The sequence below is a fragment of the Falco punctatus genome, assembly GCF_963210335.1.
Source record: "Falco punctatus genome assembly, chromosome: 6".
NCBI lineage: Eukaryota > Metazoa > Chordata > Aves > Falconiformes > Falconidae > Falco > Falco punctatus.
Window position 1 is genome coordinate 76,265,484 of NC_137585.1, and position 18,585 is coordinate 76,284,068.

At 36.1% G+C, this 18,585-nt stretch overlaps 1 protein-coding gene across 4 annotated transcripts in view; it reads right to left on the minus strand.

Annotated features, from left to right (window-relative positions):
* Window positions 1-18,585, minus strand: part of ORC5 (origin recognition complex subunit 5) — an 81,396-nt gene that overhangs the window by 46,564 nt on the left and 16,247 nt on the right. For all 4 annotated transcript variants that reach the window (XM_080391990.1, XM_080391989.1, XM_080391987.1 and 1 more), the window contains exons 8-13: window positions 16,105-16,153; window positions 15,455-15,545; window positions 13,161-13,213; window positions 10,878-10,990; window positions 7,195-7,242; window positions 332-442 (exon numbers count right to left, since the gene is read on the minus strand). In XM_080391990.1, coding sequence (XP_080248116.1) covers window positions 332-442; window positions 7,195-7,242; window positions 10,878-10,990; window positions 13,161-13,213; window positions 15,455-15,545; window positions 16,105-16,153 — 465 coding nt within the window. The remainder of the gene's footprint in view (window positions 1-331; window positions 443-7,194; window positions 7,243-10,877; window positions 10,991-13,160; window positions 13,214-15,454; window positions 15,546-16,104; window positions 16,154-18,585) is intronic.

Below are 18,585 nucleotides of genomic sequence, written 5' to 3' on the forward strand. Positions count from 1 at the left end.
CATAGGACAGCGAACATTTACACACTTCACTTGAAACGCAAGCAGGCTAACAGGCTTCAATGAGAAGCCAAGGACCTAATCAGCGCAGATCACAGCCTGGGATCAGAAGAAAGTTTGCTATTAGAAGGTTTCAGACCATTACCCAGATGAAGTCTTGAATTCATAGTTAGTAATGCAGATAAATACTACTCTGAGCCTTCAATTCCAATTACTGTTGTGGTTGTTTTCTCATTACATTTAATTAGAACGACGACTCACAAAAACCAATGTAAAACCTTTTCAAAAATTCCAGGCAGTAAAAAGGAAATAAAGAAAGTAAGCACACACCCACCTGGGAAAATATATTTGCAGTTGGAGGAACTCTGTTGTCCACAATACTGTACAATATTGCTAACAATCTGTCCAGGGGAAATGGCTTTGGCCCAAGGAGGTGATTGCTGGTCTGCAACAGAAACAAGACTTGTCAATCCAATAGATCTTCCGTGGAGCACCACCGGGTGTTATTCTCACATCTTTTTAGCCTCTGGGGAGGCACCATAATTCACAGTAGTCTTTCATACAGCCTACTTACATATTATGGAGAACACTGAACACATGCTTATTGATCAAGATAAAGATACAGACATAGACCTCTATTTAACATGGCAAGAGTTCAAACTGCACAAGAAATCAGAACATTTTTGAGCTATAACAGAGGATCTGATGCCAACTTTCCTGTCACTACGTTTATAAATTTACTTGTCATATTTAGTTACTTTGCCCATTCTAAAGATTAAAGAAGACAGACTATATTTTATGGCATTCTCAAGATACACAGTTTTCTTCAGTTTCTCAACAGCAAGACAAGTTAGGCTTCTTAAAAGCACACAGAATTTCTAGCTAGTGAAAAATTTTAAAAGGTTTAGAATAATTATATTATCTACAGTCTGTCTATAATACACTAACACCTACACAGAACTGCCCACAACAGAACTATACTTTTTATGAATCTATAAAACCATCAACCGTTTTGCTTACTGAAGACTGAAGATTTTACTGGCATTTGCATTTGAAAAAAACATAAAAGGAGAAGATTCTGCTAAAGTATCAATGTACCCACTTTCTTTGAATCACTTTAGCCAAAGCCTTTTCTCTTCCTCTCACAGAAATGCAAAGTCATAACAAGAGTTTCTTATCTTAAACGTCATACTAAACTACTGAAAAAACAGCCTTATGGTCTAGAAGACGAGTAGAATAATTTGGCAACGGGCACATGCAGGAAATTGTATCTAAACACAGGAAAAAAAGCTTTTTTACCTGAGGGCACTACAACTTACTGCCCAAGACAAGGTTGTGGAGTCTCCATCATTACAAATATTCAAAACCCAGCTAGACATGGTCCTGAGCAACCTGCTCTAGGTGATTCTGCTAGAGAACCCATGTCACTGCATGGCTGTCCTCAGAAGGAAAAACGTTTTCCTTCTACCCAGTATAATTACACTCATTGTTTCTCACTATCCACCATTGTATCATATAGTCTTTATGATCTCTGCATATACAGGACAGGCTACTTTTAGGCCTCCCTTCTCCAGCTTGAACAACTGTAGTTCCCTCTGCCTCTCCTTGCAGGGCAAGTGCTCCAGCCTCTGACCATTCTGATACCTCTTTGCTGAACTTGTTCCAGTTTATTGATGTGTGCCTTGTACTGGAAGGGGGCAACACTGGACTGTGTATTCAAGATGCAGCCCAAAGAGCGTTGAGTGTGAAGGCCCAGCATGAATCTGCCTCCCACAAGTTCAGCTGGCTAAAATAGAGAGTTCAGCTGGCTGAGCACAAAGTCAGCTCCTTTGCTGGTAAGAGCTGCTGTATTAAGAGCTACCTAGCAGCTACAGACAAACCGCGTTATCAGAACACAGCATATTTACCCCACTTTGCATTTACAAAGCTATTCTGTCCCTTATCCTTCTTTTACACCACCCTCTTCATCTTCACACCTCAGCTGACACTGATGGACATCTTGGGCATTTCAGGTTATTGTATGTAGTAACACGAATTCAGTTGAATGAAGAGAAATAGGAGTTCCTGATTTTTCGTTGTTAAATATTTTTAAAATAACCAATTTTACAAAAAGGAGAACATTTCATAAGGCAGAGCTGGGCAGTATTACAACTCAGGAAGCATTGTTAGGACTACAGAGATTTATTTATGACCCAGACTGTCAAAAGTTCTGACAAGGAAAATACTTGTTTCCTTTTAAGGTTGTATTTCATTCTCTCTACTTTGACATCCAGTTTCCTTTTTTGCAGTGTACATTGATTTATTCTTACTAGCACAGCAGCCAAGATTAAAGAGGAATTTCAAAATAAACTTTGTTTCAAAATGCTTCTGGGAAAGAACATCTCTCAAATAACCCACCAGCAACTCTGTGCTGTTAGTCATCAATAAAACACAACCACTCATTTCTTCAGCAAAACAAAAAGGTATTTCCAATACATATTCTAGATTTTCAAATCTAGGAAGTGTCCCCAAAGCTACCTCTTGGCTAACAAAGAAATAAATGTGAAAAATAATGGAAACGTAGTCAAAACTTCAGCACAGCACTCTCAGTTAGAATGCAGGTATGGTGTAAGTTATGAACTGTACAATTCCCTGCCCTTCTGCTTCTAAACGTGCCAGTTATGTGAAACATACTCTTTATTATCAACAGGGAAGTCAAACACACAGTAATTAAAAACTGCGCACTCCAAGCAGCTAGCAAGCATAATTAGCATGTTTGCTTTTTGAAGCTGTGTTTAGCATAAAGTTGCTTCACAGGTTTCTTGCTCTTAATATTACCAGCTCCCTGCTTAGACAGAATACTGGTTTGAACTTTCAAATTATTTGAGAGAAATGCTATCGTTTGGAAAAGCCAGAAGAGTTAATTCTAAGAAAGTATAATTTCTTGAAGAAGCACTTCATTTTTATTTCTTTGAGAGAAATAAATTCCTGGAAGAACAGGAATCGCTTAGAAAGTCCTCCAAACAGAACATAGTATAGAATAACAATTTTACAAGTCTTCTGCAAGGAGCTAAGGCATAATACTGTATAGAACAGTATTTATAAAATCCAAGGGATCCCTCAGCTCAGTTAAAAACAAAGACACCTTTCACATTTAGAAACTGTCTTCAAAAAGTTTTGTAGCCATCTAATTAATTCTGTCTGTCCTCTACCACCCTCTATCATCTTTCCCCCTTGGCAATACGCTTGCCTAATGGTTCAAAAAACTTTTCCTCAGTTGCCACTATCTGTGCTTGTGCTTTTCCTTACTGTGTCAAGAGTTTCATGTTCCCACTGTTCAACTGGCCTAAGTCTTTCATCATCCCACAACTGCAAACCATGTATAGGCATTCCAGAATTTCACAAACAAGAATGAGAACCAAAAGCATTCTTTAAAAGGTAAAAGCTTAACACAAACTAAATTACCTGCACAGAAGGGAGAAAGTCCTTAGCATCAGTTGGCTGAATTTTCAACCTTTTTAGCACACGCTTAAAAGACAAAACTACACTTCTCACTTTTTTAGCTCAAAGCATTTCTGAACTTCCCTGGTTGCCATACAAATAAAGCATCTTAAGTTGTAAGCTAGGAATTCTGATACAAAACAAAACCTAGACTGAAGTTGAAGCAGATATACTAGACAAACTTTTTTCCAATTAAAAAAAATAATCACACCAACACATTTGATCTTCCGACAGGCTGACATCTGAAAAATCATACTCCTGCAAAAGTAGCTTCACCAGGAAGATCTCTCACTTGTCACTAAACTGGAAAAACACTGTTCCAGGGCAACCATGCGAAGAAACCCAGCAAATTGTGCTGTTATCAGCAACAAAGCAACTAATAGAATAAGGACAGTATTTTCCCTCATTCACAAGATTTATTTTTCTAATAAAAAACCCACAGCCTCTGGACTGAACAGAGTTAAGAATCAAAAGATTTTTAGCCTGGCTGTATCTAAACTTTTAAGGGTTTATTTCATCTAACGTTAGCTTCCTGCCAAGTAGGTATGTACAGCCAAACTAGTTTTCTAAGTTCCCATTATAGCCAGTAAAAAGTCTAATCAATACAATTTATGGTGCAATTCATCTAACTGAACGTATAACCTACTTTAGTATGAGACTAATCACACCCTACACTCCAATGACTGCATTGACTAGCTCTGCTATAAAAAGATGCTAGCTTAGATGCAGGTACCCACTTGGAGTTACGTGAATCTGATCTGTAAATTGGTCTTTAGACAAGCTTCTCTGAGGGAAGGTATACTGACACACCAACTGAAGCAAATCAGCCTTTATTTATAACACTACATAATGTAATCATCACAGTTTAACCCTAGCCAGAAACTAAGTACCACACAGCCACTCACTCATGCCACACACCACCACTCTGCAACGGGATGGGGAGGAAAATCAAGAAAAATGTACAACTTGTGGATTGAGATAAGAGCAATTTAATAATTGATATAAAATAAATAAGATCTAATATAATAATAGTGTAAAGGAGCAAGAAGGGGAGAGGAATAAAATCCAAAGGGAAGGGGAAAAAAAATCAAACAAGTGACTCCCAGTACAATTGCTCACCACCTGGTGACCGATGCCCAGCCAGTCCCTAAGCAGCCATCAGCTAGCCCTGGCCTACCCTCCTAGTGGATACACCCAACATCTCTATGGTATGGAATATCCCTTTGCCTAGTTTAGGTGAGCTGACCTGGCTGTGTCCCCTCCCAGTTGATTGTGCCTCTTCAGTCTGCTTGCTGGCAAGGCCTGAGAAACTGAAGTCCTTGACTTAATATAAACATTACCTAGCAACAACTAAAAAGATGTTATCAACATTATTTTCACACCAAACTCAAAACACAGCACTGCACCAGCTACTGAGAAGAAAATTAACTCCATCCCAGCTGAAACCAGAAGAGTAATCCTTTACCCCTGTATTTCAGTTTCCCTCACTATAGAATCATAGTACCAAAATATACAAAGTTTACATCTGGGTGATTGTGTATCTGTACCAATATTTATAAAGGTTACAGTATAGGAAAAGGAACATAGATAGGTCTGGAAGATCCTCCCAGGCACTGAGTCCTGTTCCCTACTATCACAGCTACCCTGCCTCAAAAACTGTCAAAACCAGACTCTGCTATGAACCTTCAGTTCAGCACTTTCAGTTTCTGGCATCAATACTTATAGCAAAAAGGGTCCTTACCCCTGAAGTGACACCATAAGCAGAGAATTGGTGCTCTGTAACTAGAAGCAAAGTTACTTGAAGTGCCACAAAGTTCCTTTCCTATTCATTAATCCCTAAGACACACTCCTGTTTATGTCACACAATCAAAGTTTTGTGACACTGTCAATTCAAGAGATATTTTCTGTTAACTATATTTACCAGGATTACGAAGTTGTAATTATCTTCATTTGCATTCTTATAAGTTCTTTCTGATCATGCAAGTTATTACAGCTGAACAATAAACCAAGCTTCTTTAGCTGCACACAAGTACAATCATACTTTCAGTATAATAGTTCAGTGCTTAGGTTGCAGGGTAATATAAAGTCTACAAAACTAGAATTAATCTAATCAAAGAAGTAACTGAAATCTTACTCATCTTTTTGACCGTTAATTTTGTTTACATTACATTTGAGTTACCCTCATTTACAGTTCTTTCCTTAGTATCTCCATCTGTTCTGGTTTTGTACCTAGTCAGTAGCATTTAGTTTGCTGCAGGAACAATAATAAAATGAAAACCAATTTATCGTTAATGTGGGCACTTCTGAACACTAAGTAGCAATCTCAGATACAAGCCCATCTAACATAAACAATGACACAAGAGAACAAGCTCTACAGTACAGTTAAGGTGATCATGACCTCAGAATTTCTTCATCAAATCTCTATTTTCCCATTCCTTTTATGTTCCTAGCTGTTCCCATCTCATTATCCAAGTTGGAAATCTATTGCCAACAAAAAATAAAAAAACACCTTTCCTGCAGAGGATGCAAAGAAAGAAGATGATTTTGGTATAACATAAAATAATTATTCCTTCTCCTGAAAAATATTTATCAACTAATTAAGATGTGGAGCTATTTCAAGAACATAGCAGTCCTGAAAATCATTAAATGCTCTGGAAGTTCTTGTGAGTTCATGTGCCAGGGACAAAACACATGAGGTCTACATGTACAGGGCACATGCATTCAGAGACTTCAGAATTCTTAAATTCGCATAAATATCTACCTAAAAGTGAAACACTTCATACTGCTGAACTAAAAGTATGCTCACTTACACTTTCACATGCAAAAAATGTGCTCCTACAGAAATAAGAGAACTAGGAAAAAGTCTTTGGACAGCCAAGGACTCTCTTCTTGCAAGGGCAGGAGAAAAATTAGGGAAAAGGCTATAGGCAGGATCAGAAGCCAAGGATTATTAGGCAACATATCATATTAAATTTTTTCTCATATTATTTATACTGCCTGTAGTTTAGAGAAGAAAAGGATATAACTATTATTTCAGTAGGAATTCAGTGCTGTCTGCACTGCTCATTATTTATAGATTTGTTTAAAAATAAGTCAAGTTACAAATGTTAAAATTTGAATTGTCTTTTTACATTAGTTATAAATATACATACAGGTATTTATTTTTCCTAGCATATCAAGCCTCTGTCAGTAAAAACTGGTATAGCTCCACTGAAATCAATTAAGTTTAGCTATTTATAATCATGAAAAGGTCAGTTAATAGTCTGACGGAATCCTTAACAACAGACAGAAGTGCAAAGTTTCCAAGCCTCAACACACAAACTTAAGGTGTTATACCTCACTGCATCACTGGGAATTAAAGTGACTTGACTTTCAAAACTACTAACCACCTATTACTCTAATATCTTTGACAGAAATTCCGATATCTGGCTCTTCCCTATATTATGTCCTTCAACTACCTTTTTTAAGCACTTTTTGTTATACACAAAAATATAGCTTTAGGAAACAAATTCGTGCTACATTTACCTTTCAGTGAAATAAAAATGTGTGTATCATACAGAAATTTGTAATGTACGAAACAAATACAATAATAATTGTTATTTATGCAATTCTGTTGTATCTAAAGTAAACAATGAGGTAAAATAAAGTATACATCCAGCAGTACAGCAGAAAAAAATATTTGTTGCCAAGCTCAGCTTAGAAAGGTAAAATACATACCTTTTCCTGTTTCTTCATAAAGTTGGTCTTCCTAATTTTCCCATGATGCTGTAAACAACAGATGAGAAAATATTGTATGTCAGTTATTTTATGCCACTTCTATAGCAAAGAGAATCAAAACTGTGAACAAAGGACAGACACGTTACATATGGTAGTACACTAGTCTGGGTCTGCTTCTTTACTACACCTCCAGTATTACTAGCAATCCTTCTTACTAGAAGCCTTAAAATTATACTTGCCTTACTTCTTGCTTCATTGTGTTGCAAGCGGTGCCAAGCCAAAAAACAACACAAGAATATTTTTTTGGTGACATGTGTGACTTTTTTTTTCTGATCTGATCAGGGACTGATGAAAAGAGGCAGTAAAAATTAGTTTTTAATATGACTTCAGGCCACCATCCTACTCCTATCCTCAATCATCTAATGAAAAAGACAGATGTTTCATTTCTCTTTCCAGACAAGTTTAAATGATTGCCACTTCATTTTTAAAATGTATCCATGCATAAAATCCATCTGAATTTTCACCTTTTATCTGCTCCATTTTAAAATTTGGATGGTACACAAGTTGGCAGAATGACAAGCAGGAACTAAATCAATGAAATACAAAGACAGCTCAAGGTGCAGGAGCTAAACGACAAAGGGAAAAGGCTGCAGGGAAACATCATTTAAAAAGGCACAGTTTTAAAGTAGCCTTAAGAAAGGAAGGACTGTCCAGAGTATCAAGTGGGTTTGGATCTCAGCTGAAAAAGTGAAGGCAAGACAAGGACAGAAATACAGTAAACAAGATGTTACAAATGAATGTGTAAAAAAAAAAAATTAAAAACACAAAGACAGACATGAAGGATGACATGTAAATGATGTATAAAACTAGTGGAGAGGTACATATATAATATTCTTTAAAAATAGTTAAGTGCTATTTCTCAAAATATCTGAAAAAAATTTCTCGCCTGTTGAATTTTTCCACTGCCTTCAGAAATATACCTTATTACTAAGTATACCTTACAAGCATGGTCAATGAAAAAGGGGAAAAAATATCTCAAATGAAGGAATTATCTTCTCATTATCATGTTTAAAATCTTGTTCTTAGTATTTGTGGACCTCAGTACTCAGCCACGTCAAGACAATCTCAGTAACTGGCTTTTCTTGACTGACTTCTGAAGAGCTTAATATTAGACAGGGCTTTAAGTTTCCTTTACATCATGTGCTAGATTAGAAAAAAAAAAAAGTAGTTCATTCAATTATACATATCACACATACTTAGAGACAGCAAAGTAATCTTTTTATCATGCCTTTGAAAAGAAGGCTGCAGTGGTAACAGAGACCTTTTGGAAGGGAAAGTGATCAAGCCTGACATTATATGGCATTTTAGTGATGGATCACAACATACTGCATTCGTGCATTTTAAAGGTTATGCTGGGATGTCCATATGGTGTATTTAAGTTATATCAAAAGTGTTTCAAAGCAAGTCTGCAGGTGCCCTATTTCTACGCAAGCACAAAGAAACATAAGAAATTCAGGACTAATTTTCAGTTAGCTTTTAATCCTGGTTTCTGTTAAAATGATAAAATGAAGACTTTATATAGATTGCTGTACTTTGTTGTTTTAAAGACTACCTTTCAAAACCAGCTTCAAATTATTCTCTCCATCTACTGCAAAGCTCTTAAATTTTCACATAACTAACAGCAGCGCTGTCAATTACTGTTTCATTGCTTTATCAGTCTGTTAGCATTCCAGGCTGCCACAACCTGTGACTTTATCTTTAGCTGTAGTATATGCTAGCAACCTGTACCAGCAGTGCAGTGTATAGGCTAGCACCTGTACTAGTAGTGCACATAAGCAGCTCAATGACCATCTCTTTGTTTGCAACCCTTTTGCTGTCTAGCAGTCCTTAGTCAAATCACTCCAGAAGACTTTTCTGTAGTCTACTCTGAATCTCATTATAAATCTGATAAAACTAATTCTATTTTCACAGTCCACATGACTCATGAAAACATTCAACTTGAACAACACCCACCCACCCCACCCCCGAAAAGCATTTACTTTGTTGGGCTTTGAGATGCAGCTGTTTCTGAAATTCACCTTAGCGCCTGATGAAGGGCTAACTGCTATCCGATGATACATGTAGCAACAACCCTAAGGTCTCCTGATTCACCAATTTTTAGCAAAAATACTTAATAACAGAGATTGAAACACCGTCATGGTCCCTGCTTCAAAAACCATAGAAGGTCATGCTTTTTGTGCACAAGTTTACTACAGTTCAGGTGCAAGAGTGGAAATTAACTTCAGAGATACTAAAAAAGGAGAAACAAGAAAAAATGTAATTGACAAGGCTGGTCAGTGAACACAAACAAGAAAGATATGGCACTTTTTGATAACACGCTTTACTGACTTGACTGTTGTCAGCTTTCCCGTTTCTTTGATTTCCAAGATCGATATGGAAAAATCTGGGCAAAACCACTTCTTCAGCAAATAAATCTCTCGCAAAGAAATTGCTTTGGCCAAGTGAAAAGAACAAAGGTTGCCCTTAAAGAAAACTTGTCAATCTGCACTTATTACAAGTAAGCCTCCATTCTTCTCAGGAAAGGACTAGACAGAAGGGTGAAACAGCTACAGCTTTCAAAGCAAGATCATAACAGAAACACAAAACCCATATTTAAACTAAAAACATGCTAGTATATCACCACTAGGAACTGCAGGAACTTTTCAAAACATGATTCTACAATTTTTTTTTCAAGAGGGAAGAAGGAAGCAAGCACACTTGTACAGATTTGTCTTGCTCCCATTTTCTCAGTTGTTCAAATCTTCTGTCATGAATACCATACATACACACATGCATACATTAAAACACACTGTAATAATCTAGAAAACCTTGACATTGGTAAAATGCATAGAAGGAGGCATAATTGCCCAATCACTTTTCCGATAGCTGTCTTCCTGCCTATGTTTTGTCATATAAAGACCCCCAAAACAACACAATGAGGCAGGCTTGAGGAGCATAAAGATCCTGGGTAAGAAAGAGACAGATTACAAACTACGGCACCATAGCATTTGTTTGTGGCATGACCACAACATAGCCCAAAGAAAAAGAGAAGAAAAAAATAATTCAATTTGTACATGGCAATAACTTACAGAAAACGGGTTTTAGCTCATTATTTGGTAGTGAGGATTAATATATTCACCCCAAAACATGCACTACCATCATTTCAATACAACATGTGCCAGCTAATAGAACCACATCTTCTACAAAAGCAACCATTTTACATTTCTGTTTCAGAAGCTTAAAATTGTGTAAGTTAACAATGCCCTATGCCATTTTACCTCATAAAAGGCTAAAGGCGGTTATGGTTTGTATCTTACTCTGGAAATTTCAGTGTGGCTTATACCTAAGGACACTGCAAGTACTCCACTAAAATCTTTACCAAAGGGAGCTGTATCAACTTACAAAAGCAAAGAACAATACCTGTGTTATATAACAGTGTTACACATTGTGACATGAAGAAGTTGGATTTATTTGCCATTAGTAACGATGAAGTGATCGTTACCAATCACAACATGTGATCTACAGAAAAACTTCTGATCAAATCAAATGACCCACACAGAGAAACAGAACAGTTGAAGGGTTTTAAACAAGGAAATGCAGTATGCAGGAATACCACAAGCAGCACTAAGAAAAAATCTCATTACCTTAAGAAAGAACCTTTTATCTGTTCTAACAGGATTGTAGGAGGCAAGGTAAGCAGCTATTAGAAGAAATTTGGAGTAATAAGGAAGTTCCACATGTGTATGTGCAGAAAGTCCTATAAAATAAACAAACAGTTTATGAGTCACTGAAACCAGTCTGACCATCAACAAACTTCAAATTAGACTTGCTTGCACTCTTCCTTATCTACTGCTCTACTCCTGTAGCTAAATGAGTATGGCTACTTTCTCAACCCCATTATCACAGACATAGTATCAGTCAAGGGCCAAGAAATGGCACAAATCTAAACAAAACTAACATTCTGGACTCCTTATGAATTCATCTCAGAAACTTTATCTGAACCATTGAAGATTCATAAATCATAAGGTGTGATCTCCCTAAAAAAAAAATAAAAAATAAAAAATAAAAAATCCCAGGATACTTTCATTTAAGATTATTTTTTTCTGGCAAACAGGGCAGATGAAGAAATGTGTTCAAATATAATGGCAAAGCTTTCCTCCAAGATCCAACCTTGAGGGTGCTCCAGACTGTGCCAGACAGCTCAGCCAGGAATAGGGATGACATGGTAAAGAAGCCGTGCTGCACTTCTGAGAAATAGTTCAGTATCTCACAATTTTTAGCCAATGTTTTATTTGCTACAGAAAATGGTTTCAAACTCTTAAAATTGATCCAGTTGACCTAGCTTGCTACCATGTATACAAAGTCTCACACATTAAATGGCACAAGAACTACAGTCTAGTATTTTCCTTCCCTCTTTTTACTTTTACTTTGTATTTTTTCCCTTTACATTCTCCTGCTTTTGTAAACGTAGTTGCTTCTTTCACACAGATAATGCATATGAGTAGGACGATCAAACCACCTTACTTCATCAGTTGTCTAACTATGGAGACCACTAAAGGGTCTCTCTCGTGCCTTCTTTGCTTACAGATTTTCACTTCAATGGTATCTTGTTCTGTGAAGTACCTGTACCCTTACGCTTTAATTCACAAGCATCAGCAAATAAAGATCAAGGAATCAAACATTAGAAGTTAAGATTCAGAGCGCCCAGTGTGATGAGAAGCATCCTAGATGACAGCTAGTAACAATTTCCTCTCATGTGGGCACAAAAGGACAGCAGTTTTAGTTTCATTTACAATCAAGAGACTGCTTTGTGCTGCATGTTAATTACAAAATCCAACACCAAATAAATTTACTTTAATACAGAAATATCTGTTTCTATACCATTCTTGACCTGGCAATATTGCATCGTGCACTGAATTATATGGTTATTTACATCTACAGTAAAATTTATTATAATTGCTTTCTAAGCATGTTATTATCAAATGCTTCTTACCAATAAGGCAATTTTTCCTTCTACATATATCTAAAAATATTACAAAATGCATTTTCAATAAAGCCTCCCTTTTTTGGGTTCTCAGGTGCAAAAGTTTTTCATGACCATCTAGGCACAGAAGGAGGGAGTTTACTAAGAACACTTTGAATGAAATTCCTTTCGTCAACAATGTCAAAAAATTTCTGATCATAATGCAAATACAGGAAACAGTTTGATCATAGCCACTTAAATTGTCTTAAGATAATTGCAATATTACCTACTATCTAAAGAAGAAATTATTTGTCATGATAAATAATATGGATTAAGTGTTCCCAAACTACAAACTGGTCAAAAGACCATGACTGACTGACATACCAGGAAAATGCTTCAGTATTTCTTCCTAAATTGTGAATGACAGCTGACAGATATATTGAGATTCAACTTTCAAGCCTGTCTAAAGTATAAAAATCAACAAACATTTACTCCTTTAATGAAAAAACAGAAAGAATTCTTGCAATTCTGGTATTTCTCTTTGCCAAGAAATCAGGACACAGCACAGTTGTTTTGTTTAGGAACATGTTAATCCAGTGTAATACACCAGGTATAATATTCCCTTCTCCCCACTCAGACAATTCCGACAGTTGGCACACGGAGGTCTGACCATCAGGGGTCAGCTCAGTCCTCATCCATTCTTACATAAGAAATACTGATTTAAAGAAATCTGCTTTTATCCACAAAGGACCTTAGAAAAGATTACTACCAGGATATATGCTAGGGGGGGAAATAGTCCTTTGTAAAACACCATTTCTCAAAAAAACATGATTACCCTGTACTGTAACTGAATGCTAACAGGTACCTTCAGGTATGTAATTTTATTCACATGTTCTCAGATAATAACCACCAAGTCAAACGGAAAAGTATACATTTCACATTACAGAGTTACTATACCCAATACCTTTCAACTGCCCAGGTTCTCCACTGCCACGCTGGAAGCTCTCCCACTGTGAGCTAAAAGACAAATAAAGCAAATATATAAAGACAAAGTATTTGTTAAGTCTTTTAGAGAAAACTACCTGCTTGGTATATGTATATTTTAATTTCATTACACTGGCTAGGATACAGTCAGTAAGAGAATAATTAAAAATGTCAAGTCTTACTACGTTGCACATAAGTTTCAATAATGTGCAGACTATAAGTATTTGAAAAAACTGCAGAAAGTAATGTTATATTAAAGTATAAAAGTCAGTACAAGCTAACTGTAAAACAACAACTTCTTTCCATCTAATTATCACCACTAAGCAAACAGCAATAGTATTCTAAGTTTCAAGAACAATGCAGAATTGGATAAAAAGAAAAAATAGTGATAGTTTTGAATATATTTTTTATTTGTTTAGTAACTGTTTATGCTAGTGAGAACAATACTGTAATTACTTCATAATACAATTTTGAAGCCTATGGAAAAAAACAAAGCAATATTCATTCTTTACTTAAAAACTTTCAAGACATCCAGATGGAACATTTTGTCAGTGAAAAATGTCTGCAAATAGCTTGGTGTTTTCCTAAACAATAGCAAAAAATTTCACCTTAAAATTCCCTTAAGAAATTATATTAGAAATGTTGTGATTTTAGATAATTTTGTATACCACAAGGGGATAAAAAAAACACCCAGGTTTTGTAAAGCGCCAGTGCTTTTTTGTTTTGAGTTAAGATGTTTATGAACAGTGTTTATCAGCCATAAGCCATAAAACTCATGAAAACAGTTTAATGAGAGTTAATGTAATACTCAAATTATAATGAATTATCAACCAAATTATCAACAAGCAAAGTTTTTATCCAATGTCCATTTTACAGGTAGAAAAAAGTAGTTTCATTTTCATCTCAGTTCAGGGATTACAACAGCCGATAGCAAAGTTCTATTGCTTTAACTTACAACTTGAAGAAAAGCTGAGAGTAATTACAGTTCTGTGGCCAGAAAAATTGATGAGGTCATTTTAATTCCTCAAGCATTTACTGGCACACAAAGGTAAATCCTAGAACTATTACGCAGAAAGCTGAAATTTCCAATAAAAAAAACAGTAAAGCTCAAATTTATAATCAAAGAGAAGAGTAAAGAAGGAAATCAGCTATTTGGAAACAATTCATAAGCTATTTTATATAATAATCTTATCTTACACCCTAATTAGAGCAGGCAATTACACAACCTAAGAAGTCAGGATGATCCTGAGTAGAGTGTGTAATGAAGATCAATACTGAGTATAAATACATACCTGAGGCAAACAGAATAATGCCTCATGGTACAGTGAAGTCTAGCTTATATGGAGTAAAATCCATTTTCTTTTTGAAGGAATGATCACTTTTCCAAAACATTTAGCAAAGACTTCTGCTACACACCAAAGTTCCGTTACCAGAATACTCTATGGCCTCAATGACATTCAAAGGAAAGAAATCACTATGTTTGTATAAAGGTAAAGAAATAAAACACTACTGAATTATCTCTATTTACATAGTATAACATCAGAATCATCTTAAAGACAGAGAAGACATTAAATCGGAGGTGATTATTGCCATTGAAAATGAACACCACCATCTTTCTTCTAGCAGTCTGGCAACGTAAGAAATAAACAAGGAATCCAAAACCATACCCACAAGAAACTCCGTCTGTTAGCAGGACACCAGCTTTTAATGCTGTCAAAAATGGCAATTCCATATAAGGAAAATTTTGCCCTTGGACAAGAAAATAAGGGGTCAGAAAGCACAGCAAATGTACAAATCTAGCTCCAGTAAATAAAGATAAGGAACACCTATGTTCAAAACCTGTAATGTCTCATAAGAATTTTGAAGCTTCCATCCATCCTTGGTACAGTGAGGATCTGCCAAATCAACTTTACAAGTGTGCTTCAAAATGTGCCTGTACATTCTGAGGATGGGTTCCCATGCCTGGGAGCTTCATGTATGACAGAAAATGGATATACCTGCATGACCATCAGTGAAAACAGAACACAGCTTGCTGCCACTGATTTACTTAAATATTTTATATGCTGCAAATACTGTTTTGTTTAAAAGTTTCCTCCTGAGATGCCCTATTTCTAACATTATATGGCAAGAAAGAAATACAAATTAAAAAGATTCTACCTAGCAAGAAAAAAAAATGCCATGAAACGTAATACTTTTATTATCATCAAATATTCAGAGAGGAAGCTTGTTAAAAACAGCAACCTCAACAAAACAAACCCTCGCTCCCCAAATTACCTGGATATTTCTCGGAGATAAACAGTCTGCATTGCCTTCTTCAAATGAGGTTCAATATTTTTCCAGAGCTTGCGGGTGTCACGTTCATTTGCTGCATCAAGCCAGAATCAACTCTGTTAGATGTTTAACTCACACAACACTACAAGTCTTACCTCTGACACCTGAATAACCACAGGCAAGATGTAAGTCTAACACCCTGACTCTGAAATGCTGTATTCGGATGATGCACCATCATCATCCATTTGTAAGCATACGCTACCATGCAAGGCTGTTTCTCTGTGGGTATTCTGAGATACTCTGGGACAGTGTGGCAGAACCCCCACTTTCATTTCTCCTTTTAGCCTTGATAGAGAAATTACTTATCCCATTACTTCGCAGAAGTCCTGGTGGTTGAGTAAGGAGGAAGATTTATAGGGGGGAAGCAAGTTTTCACAGTATTTCCATCTCATTTCCATAAAACACCACCAACAAATGCCATCTACTGCTTCCGCTGTAAATGTTGCCTACTGGGTGCAACTGGAGTAAGTATGGCCATCGTGACCAGAGAAATGGTCACAACACAATGAAGATCAAAGCAAAGTCCTCCACAAAACCCACAGGAAGGCACCTGCACTCTCATACACCCGCTCAACCTAAAGACATAAACTTACCTTCTCCTCTGACCACTGGTTCACAGTATTTAGAAAAATTGAGCACTGCCTACAGAAAGTAAAAAGTACAACATATTAAAAATTTAAATATATTTGATTTAGCTACAGAATATAACAAGCAGCATAATTCATTACTTTGCAAAAGCAATGAAGTATTTTTGTTACTAATTATGCTGCTTACTTCCAAATGTTATACTGTAAAACATCACAATACTTCTGTAGATTAAAATACAAGCAGAAGTCATCTATCACAGGTTACTTGGTTTTGATCTCAGCAAAATCTGTTTACTGTACTCAGAGGTTGCATCGGGTTTTTTACAAAAAATAGTAATTAAACATTATAAATGCAATAAAAAATTTTTAATTAACTTTTTTTACTCCATTTTCACATAAAACTTTCCATTTCAGCAGCAGTTCAGCATGTGGAAAAGTAGACCACACACACAAACCAAAATTACTTTAAAAAACTCAAACAAACAAACAAAACCCCCAAATATAAACCGACCCTGCTAACACATTCCATATTCAAACTATATCCTTTTGCTTAAGGTAAGATTGAGAGAATTTTGACAATGTTGTCATCTAGATTTTTTTCTACAGTGGTCAAATCAGTATCACACAGAATTTTGTAAAATAACAATCCTCACATTTCATGCTCCTATTGTCCTATTGCACCTTATTAAATCTCTGTGCTAGTATACAGAACTCAATGCAGTAACTTCCACATCTAAATCTAAAATCATTCCAGAATGTATTCATTAATAATCATGCATAGTAAAATACACATTTAGAGTCTCTATTAGCCACTACGGAGTTGTTCAGAAGCCCGCAGAGGGTTGTATGTGTCTGTCATTACCTTCTACAGAAGAGACTTGTCAAGCACAGTAATTTATGGTCCAGTTACATAAATCTTTTCATAATGTTGGTATTTCACACACACACAAACACTACATCTAAAGCTAATGAAATCGTTCTGTTAAGCAGAATCACTCAAGCACATGTCTAGAAGAACTGTGACCCTAGTTTCTATTTGCACCTCCATCAGATTTCAGCCATCTCATTTAAATATAAAACCTTTATAAGTAACAGGTAAGTTCAGCTGAAGTTTAGCTACATGGTGCTGATGGAAATGCAGGCAGGACGTTCAGATTATCTCACCAGCACTGCTTTGTTCACTGGCCATAACCACTGATCCCTTCAAACTTGTAAAACTTCCTTGTACAAAGTAGTTATTTAAATAATAATCTGGTCAGCTAATAATTGTTATTGCTGTTCAGCTTTTCTTATGCAAAGGTCACCATCAAGTAATCTTTTATTTTTCTTCTGTTAGTTTGTTCTTCAATTGATATATGGTTAAAACTCCTTTTACCAAACACCTTCAGTTTATTTTTGTTCCCTCAGGCATGACTATACTGCAGGAACTTTGACTTAACTATTTTATTCTTAATTCCAAAACAAAGACAGTGAAAACATTTATGTCACTCCTCGCTTCTCTAGGCCTTTGAGTCATATTAATATGCTATGTTTCTGTAAAACTGTGCTGCAGATCGGGCTTGTAGCAGTTTACCTTAAAACCCTCCACAGGAGGCAAATCAAGTGAAAATTTTACATTCCTGAATAATATAGGAAAATATTTCAAATTTGAACTTAAATTTCCCATAAAGTAGAAGTATAAAGAACGTTGGTGGCAAGTTACATTTAATAAACACAGGAAACAACAAAACTTGAGAATGGACATGCCGAGACTTGCATTCTTCAAATGTTGAAAGTACCTGTTCTGGCATTCCACTCTATAGTCCAGAAAATGAACACAACAGAAGGCTATTTAGGGATTACAGATGTCCATGCAAGCAAGAAGGCAGGAATAAGAGCAAATTCACATAAGCACATGTAAAAATAACTTGAAGAGAAGCAGCACTGTGAGGCTTATCACTGCTTGAAAAAGTAAAATTGTAACTATTACTACCTCTGACTGAACTGCAAACAAAAAAATCATTAACCAAGTAATGGAGTTGTTCCTCAAAAACTGCTGCAATTGCAGCGATTGATTCTGCTGTATTTATTAGTAGGAATAAAAGGTTTAATCACATCTACCTTCTTATCCCAACAGGTAAAAATAGGTAGCCTAGTCTTCCTAGTCACTTTCTGATATAAAGGAACAGCTTGAACTCAAAAACCAAAACAGATGTTCTAGGCTGGGTGAACCCCGTGCAGACTGGCATCTTGTTAGTGCAGCTTTTGTCTCCTCTGACTGGAAAACTACATAGTAATGGAAACCCTTTACAGCCACCAAAACAATTGCAACCTTCTTTATGGACTTTCAGGGAAACTGCATTTTCAGCTAACACATACTTAAAGAGGGTAGATTCAGACTAGATAAGGAAGCAATCTTTTATGGTGAGGGTGGTGAAACACTGGAACAAGTTGCCCAGGGAGGTGGTAGATGCCCCATCCCTGAAAACATTCAAGGTCAGGTTGGCC